At 30.7% G+C, this 7,740-nt stretch overlaps 1 protein-coding gene across 1 annotated transcript; it reads right to left on the reverse strand.

Moving 5' to 3' along the window:
* Window positions 1-3,621: 3,621 nt before the first annotated feature.
* LOC140960486 (transcription factor MYB114-like) lies at window positions 3,622-5,585 on the reverse strand. Its single transcript, XM_073418772.1, has 3 exons — window positions 5,356-5,585; window positions 4,826-4,955; window positions 3,622-4,246 (listed from the first exon to the last, which is right to left on the reverse strand). Exons 1-3 carry the CDS (start codon window positions 5,477-5,479, stop codon window positions 3,763-3,765), a joined length of 738 nt encoding a protein of 245 aa, XP_073274873.1. The 5' UTR covers window positions 5,480-5,585; the 3' UTR covers window positions 3,622-3,762.
* Between the last annotated feature and the right edge of the window lie 2,155 nt (window positions 5,586-7,740).

The raw sequence follows: 7,740 nt of genomic DNA on the forward strand, positions 1-7,740 counted from the left end.
TTAACAACTTATTCAAACTAAATCAAGCAAGAGCAAGTAATACAATTAATTCAAACACAAACGCACAAATCATTTGTGCCTATTCAAGTGTACACAAGACTCAATCGAGCATTCCCAGCTATGCTCTGATACCACTCCGTGTGGGGCCCTTAGCTCCTAATCGTTATTACAATGCAATTTCATTAGGGTTAATTAATCACAGCGGAAAACGTGTTTAAAATTTCTTTACAATGAGCCCAAAATATATTATTTGAATACTAAAAATAGTATTTCATCTCACAACATAAAACATGCCCACACATAATCAAAACAACTCATACAACAACAAATCATATCCTCGGGACATACCCCGGTATATAGATACATATACATATATACTGGGAAACAACCACTAAACCTCAAATCAGACTATGACTCCCTCCAGAAGCACCCTCTCCGGTCTCCTGATATCCTGGAGTACCTGTCATTGTCAACATACAAAGACAACAACAGCCCCATCTGGGGTGAGCAAAGCTCAGTCTGAAGCAACCACAATATATACCACAGATATCTAAACAATGATATATGATATGCAATGCATGTATGTCGTGGAGGTATCAGGTCAAATGCCCATCCACTGAGCACATGTCAGAGTCAATCGAATCGCTATCAAATCAATGCTCGAGCTGGCACACCGGCCTCAATCAGGGATAATCGTATGATAGCGTCGACAAAGCGCCATCAAATCCCAAATCTCAATCAATCATCGGGGCCACAAATGACTATGCTTTAAGGGTCATGTAATACCAAACATAGCATTGTGTTCACAAACCCCAGAATCAAATCAAATCATATCAGGGTATCCAAGGATCATAGCTCAACGTGCATGTCATGTATGCCACATCAACTCAACAAATAAGGCATATAGACATGTATCTCAATCCAATCAATCAAACATATATCATATAATACAGATACCTGTCGTATGTTACCCGGTCGCAACATACCTCAATTCTTCGTTCCAGTCGATGTAGCTTGAAGATATCAGTATAATAATCTATCTACATCAATAACATACTCACTTCAATCAATAACATCATTCAATATCAACAATAGAGGTTCAAATATCTTTTGAAACTTTAAAATTCATATCAAATTCAAATTATAGCATAATTCAATTCCGACTTCAAAACTTAGTTTCTTGTCGGTTATTCTACCGCATATATTTATCAGAATTAATAATAACTGACAAATAATTCTTCAATCTCAATTCAACGATTAAAATTTCCTCATTATAATAAATTAGGAAAAATTCGACATAACATCACTATAATCTTCTCTACTTCGTTAAAATCATACACTATTCAACAATTTTCAATTTCTGTATGATTTAACAATTTATCGGATTTATTCCAAAAATCAACGAATTTCAAACATCATCAAAAATATGAAATTTATACCTCAAATCGAAGACTTCGTGTCAACGATCTCAGAACTGAAGTCGGTTCGTCGATTGGATAAACCGATAAATCGCACGATCGAAAAGAAAATGGAAACCCTTATCTCTTCTTTCTCTCTCTCCTCTGTCAAAGTTCTGAAAATGAAAAGTAAGTTTCATATATATCAATTTTCATTTTTTTAAAATATTATATTATATTATTATTATATGAATAAAATAATATAATATAATATAATATATACTATTTAACGTCGGTATATTCCTTTGAACCAGTCAAACGATCAAATTTTTCAAAACTCAAAACATGAAACTTCTATATCTTTGAGTTTTCTACGTCATATCCAAATCTCAAATCATTTGAACTTCATATCAAAATGATATGTCACTATTTACCATTTTGCCCTTAAAATTAATTCATTATTTTTCAACTTATCTACGAAAATGTCATCAAAATAAATTGAATATTTTTCAACTTATTTACCAAAATACCATCAAAATTATTTTATCAGTGTTTAGTATCGGGGTCTCACACAAATGTATTATAATTTCAAAGACAAAAGTATCTAGACACAATTTATAGATCTTACACAATTCTTACAAACCCATTTTTTCCACGATTTTGATGTTTGATGGGACAAGGCGATGTTTACTAATGAGTAATGTTGAACACGCGTCTTTTAGTCATGACCCGCACATATTTATGTTTCATTTAGTCATGACCCGCAAGTCGACAGGTTCATTACGAGATGATGAATACTTTATAGAATTTAATTATATTTCAATTATAAATAAATATAATTGGATGTATTGCATTTATTTTGAATTTTTGTACACCTAATTTTTTTAAATTTTTATTTGTTTGAATAGTGATGTATTCAAAAAATATAATTGTTCTAAATACGTAGACTAGAGTAGGAGATCCTCCTGACTCGTAAAAATATTCAAATAATTGATAAACAACAAAATTTGTGGAGAATTACCTACTGTCACGAATAACGTAGCATCGTGAGTTATCGATTTTAAATACTTCAGCGGCTTAAATCAGAAACACCCAATTATATTCTCTAAAAGTTAGAGGATTCAGGTAAGGAGTGTAACTTGGATGAGATTGTTCGTCTATTTATAGATTTTTTTAGGACTGTTCAACAGACTTGGGGCTTTGTAAGCGTTTTGGGATTTAATACTTTTAAACCACTAAATAATTATTTGACTTGAGTGGAATAAATTGGGTTTATATACTATTAGATAGTATTTTCTTTATAAAAAAGCAACGAAGTTTATATTTTGGCGTAAGTTTAATTTTGAACTTTAATTTGTTTTTTAAGCATTATAAGTATTTTGACTTAAGTAAATATTTATTGTATATATTATATTGATGAAGCTTTAATCCATTAACGAGGTTAAACTGTATATTAAAGGAAAAAATGTATGTTTACTTTTTTTCGATTTTTAGATTTTATGCTATTAAATTTCGATTTTAATTCGTTAATTTGTTTTTTCGGGCATAGTTCTTCTCCAGATGTGGCCCTGATATGAAATAAATACAGTGAGTACTGTATATTGTCATATCACTATTTTTAATTAAAAAAATAATTAAATTGCTAAAAATAGGGAATAAAATAGATAACGAAAATTGTAAAGTTGCAAAAATATATGACAACAATGTAATTTTTCATGTACTAAATCGATAAAAATTAAACTCATTGTCTGAACAACAATATAATACAATACAATTAGGCTCCGTTTGGTACGTGTGATAGGATAAGTAAATGATTAATAATTAGAGGGATTAAAAAATGAGATATATGGATTAATAGTATGGTGAGATAAATAACATGGTGTTTGGTATGATTTTAAAATGATGGATTAATTTTGTAAATTTTATTGTAACGATCAAAATGCACCAAATGCTAATTAAATATATATTCTTAAAATAATTGGATAGATAATTAAATATTTATAATTATAATTTACATTTATTAAAATTAATTTAAATATATTTATTAGAAATATATTTGAAAATATTACGGTAATAATTAAACACAATAAATTAGAATTTAATAAATATTTATTTTTATAAGAGATAAGATGATAAAAATGTAATTTATGGTGTGTTGATAACTTATCCCACTTAATTTGTTAGATAAATAATCAAATAATTAATAATAAAATTAAGTCTTAAATTGGGTCATTATTAATATATCTTAAAATTTTAACCAAACATTAGATAATTATGTGATTATTCATCAATCGTTATTTAATCACATCAACCAACCACACCCTTACACCCTTAATGTATACACGATCGGATCATTCATGCAATCCTATAGATTATTCTGATAATTTCCAAACCCTGATAGCTCCCAAAAATCGTCGCCGAATTCGAAATCGTCACTTGCTGGCGGCAGAGAATAGTCCCCATCATCCATTAATCTCGCTTCATGAAGAAGTGTGGTATCTTTCTCGAATTTATCCTCCTCTGCTGAATCAAGCAAGTTGCTCCACCAACGGATGCATTCATCGGCATCTAATTGTGATGACGATGGCTCTAACGTATTATCGTCGTCGTTGTTGAGATGATTTGGTTCGTGGTCGTGATATGTCACCAATGTAGTCCCTGCAGGCTCATCCCGGACAGTTGGATTAGAAAAGGTGCGAGGTCGGGGCCGTAGGATGTTTGTCTTTGTGACATTTTTCGGGATTGGTTGTTCCTTTCTTCCTCCTGATTTCTTCTCCATCCGGGAGTTCCAGAAGTTCTTTACATCGTTTGCTGTTCTTCCGGGTAGTCTTCCAGCTATGAGCGACCATCTGATTCGAAGATTTGTTTTAGTGAAACGGGAACCGAATTATGTTTAATGTATTTGATTTGGAAAAATAGTAGATAAATAAAAAATAAAATTTTTTCAAAAAATTAATAATGGGGGTTGCTATTCCTGTACGTACGATATATGTAAGTCCCCACAGAATGAGGATCTACAAGCATATCTATATGCATCAACTTTTTTTAGTTTATATATATAAAAAATACTATCACTCAAAGTTGGTAATAAAATTAAAGATCGTGTTCATATATTTTTCAAGGAAATTTATTGTTCAGAAGATTGTATTGTTCTGATTGCCAATAAGAGAGTGATCGAAACAGGATGTTTGAGTTGTTGCAGAATTTATAATATTTAAGTTGCACTGTTACCACACGTTATGCTTTTTAAAATGGTAGAATTTTCACGGCGACCTACGTATATTTCTAAATCTAAATATTTTATGGAATAATTTATCAAAATATAAATTTTGAAGTGATATTGTATGTGCTAATGATTCAATATGTTCACAACTATGAGGGATGTATATATTATATATCAACATTTTAGCCGAGTATAGAGAACTTGCCTGTTGCCTAATAATTTATGCATTCTTATCAAGAGATCAACCTCGTCTTTTGAAAACTTGCCTCTTGTGATATTTGGTCTAAGATAGTTCAACCATCTCAGCCTGCAACTCTTCCTACATCGGTTTAACCCTGAAAATTATACTCAATTAAAAACTCATCCGAGATCGATACGATCAATCGTGTATAATCAAAAGATCTTAATCATTTTCGTGGCTACTTTGGTTTAATACTCGTATGGGTCCGAGACTAGCTAGACACGGATAAAAGTCTCATGCAGATATCAGACGCAAGTGATCAAGAAAACAAAAAGACCCTTTTTTGCTATTGTGGGTTGAGCGAAAATGATATTAAATGACCAAGAGAACTTGATTTTGTCTTTCTCTCTATCTTGATGACATTGTGAAAAATGGCTAAAAAGTATTAATTCAATAATTTAGAGCCAGAAATCATAAAACTTCAGCAGTTTCCCCAGGGAAAAAAGGTAATGATGAATGTTTAGAATTTAGTATATTATTTGTCTGTGAATTACCTGTTCTAAGTGGGACGAGATGCCACTTCCCTTCTCCATATTGTTCCACATAATTCTTCAATAGAACATCTTCTTCTTTAGACCATGCGCCTTTTCTAACTCCTAAAGAATTAGCCCTTTCCATTTCAATAATATATAGTTCGATTATTATTATTTTTTGATATTTCGTAATGTGTTGTGGAAAAAAAAAAATAAAAGAAAATTCCCCTTAATCTAACAATATAATTAAGCGAATGAATGGAGAAATTATTAATGATAAATTCCCATCGACGCCTATTTATATGCACCCAGTACTTGATCGTCAGAACCATAAATCAGACGTGCATCATTTGCCACCACACTTGGGTTATTGACCAGTCTAAATTATTAGATCTTCCCAACAATTACCATATTCTTTTTCCGATAATTTTCATAGAAGTAAAGTGGTGGCAATGGCATGTGTTTTATTTATTAAAAACACATAAATTTTCATGAGACGATTCCACCGATCAATTTTGTAAGATTGATTTTTAATTTCGGTCTTACCCATTAAAAAATATAATTTTTTATACTTACTTTACACTACATATATGGACCGGATCGACCTATCACACAAAACCCTACTCCTTCACTCTATCGAACACATGTAATGTAGCATCGTGGAATTAAATGATCCTCTCTTAATTAATGTACCATAAAATGGATGGACGGTACGTACTCGTGATTACGACTTGGCGGAGGAAAAAAATTATCTTGCTGAAAGGGTATACAGTGAATTAAAATTTACCAAATTTATTGAATAAATATGAGGTAATCCTGCATATGTAGTTGAAATAAAATACATTCATACATACACTTACAACTATGTCCGAGTTAGTGAATTATGTGAGTGTTTGACTAAGGTCAAGAATCGATTTCTCTTATCAACACTTTCTCATACGAGCATGTCTCATAAGACTTGTCGAATGCAGTTTCTTTGGTTGTGTGATTTGCAGATTATTTCGTTAGTTCAAAGGTTTACCCAGTATACGTTGAAAGATAATGGTTGTGGGTTTTTACGTCATAAAAAAATATAGTTTGTAAGAGAAAATTTATGTTGCATCTCGATCTTTCAAATCCATCTCTCAAATTCATTGAATAATTCCAAAGCTTTTTAAATACTTAGGTTGCATTAAGATATCGAAGGATTTGATTTCACGTTAACTCTCAAATTTATTGTATTTATTTGACTCAAAATTAGATTAAAAAAAAAAATTGAAATCACTTTTATTGTCCAAATATATATTTTTGCTTCAATTTCAAATTCACTTTCCAATTTAATAAATTGAAATCAAGGCATTTTCACAAGTCCAAATCATTCGATTCAAACACTACATGTTGAATTTGGATTGGAAGATTGGATTTGAAGATTAATGATTTGAGATTACTTATATCTGTACTAGAATGATTAGAAATATAATCACTGAAGATTTAAAATCCATGTCAAATGGATTAACATAAAAAAACAAATAAATTTATTATTATGATTTTAAAATTCTCAACCTCAAATTAATACATAATCATTATAAATCATTAGCAACCTTAAACTAATGGATCGTTGAATCATGTTTTCTCATCCGTGAGTTCTAAACAAATGATATCATAAGTTAATTTGATATGAGTGTATTTGCTATAGAATTTTAATGAATTTGTGGAGTTTAAAATTCTAGATGTATTCGATTTAGACTTTTATATATTTTATAAAATTTAATGGTATCCAAAGTAAATTTTGTAGAATTTTTGTGAGGACCGAATATTTTTGGTTAATCAACATTCTTAATTAATTATGTATAAGGAAATTTAAGAGCATACGATGTTTTTGTATAGGATTTACCTAGTGGAGAATATTTTATATGAGAATAAATTGAAAATACAAGATCAACTCATTAAGTCATGCATATCATGCATAAATTCGAAATTTGGGGAATATATTGCAAAGATGGGAAGGTAATATACTAGACCTAGAAGACTAAGGCATAAATAATGAATATTTTCGAAAATCCCTACTAAGATTTATGCCTAGATATTTTGATGCATGAATGCATGAGAACCTACAAGAAAAATTGGAAGCAAATCCCCTCAATTAGCCACCATATTTTCGAAAATATTATGGTGGAAATCAAGGATTAAAATCCCACGAAATTGGAAGATAAATCAGCAACAATGGCAAGGAAATTGGAGTCAAATACTGAGAGATTTAGGCCAATTTTAGGCATGATTTGAGAGCCATAATTAACCCCCTTCTCCTCTCCTATAAATACCACATCAAAGCCTAGCATTCCTCCACTAATTTTCGAAAATCCCTTGCTGCATATTTTCGAAATTCAGCAACTTCTACATAGCCGAAACTCTGTCCAAAAATCGTTC

This window comes from Primulina huaijiensis, chromosome 15, assembly GCF_012295235.1.
Source record: "Primulina huaijiensis isolate GDHJ02 chromosome 15, ASM1229523v2, whole genome shotgun sequence".
In the NCBI taxonomy this organism is placed as follows: Eukaryota; Viridiplantae; Streptophyta; class Magnoliopsida; order Lamiales; family Gesneriaceae; genus Primulina; species Primulina huaijiensis.

Excerpts from the sequence above, each read along its gene's own strand:
- LOC140960486 (XM_073418772.1), bottom strand. The coding sequence starts at position 5,479 with ATGGAAAGGGCTAATTCTTTAGGAGTTAGAAAAGGCGCATGGTCTAAA. Across the intron at positions 4,956-5,355 it reads TCTCGTCCCACTTAGAACAG|GGTTAAACCGATGTAGGAAG; the intron begins GTAATTCACAGA and ends TATAATTTTCAG. Across the intron at positions 4,247-4,825 it reads CATAAATTATTAGGCAACAG|ATGGTCGCTCATAGCTGGAA; the intron begins GCAAGTTCTCTA and ends TCTTCGAATCAG.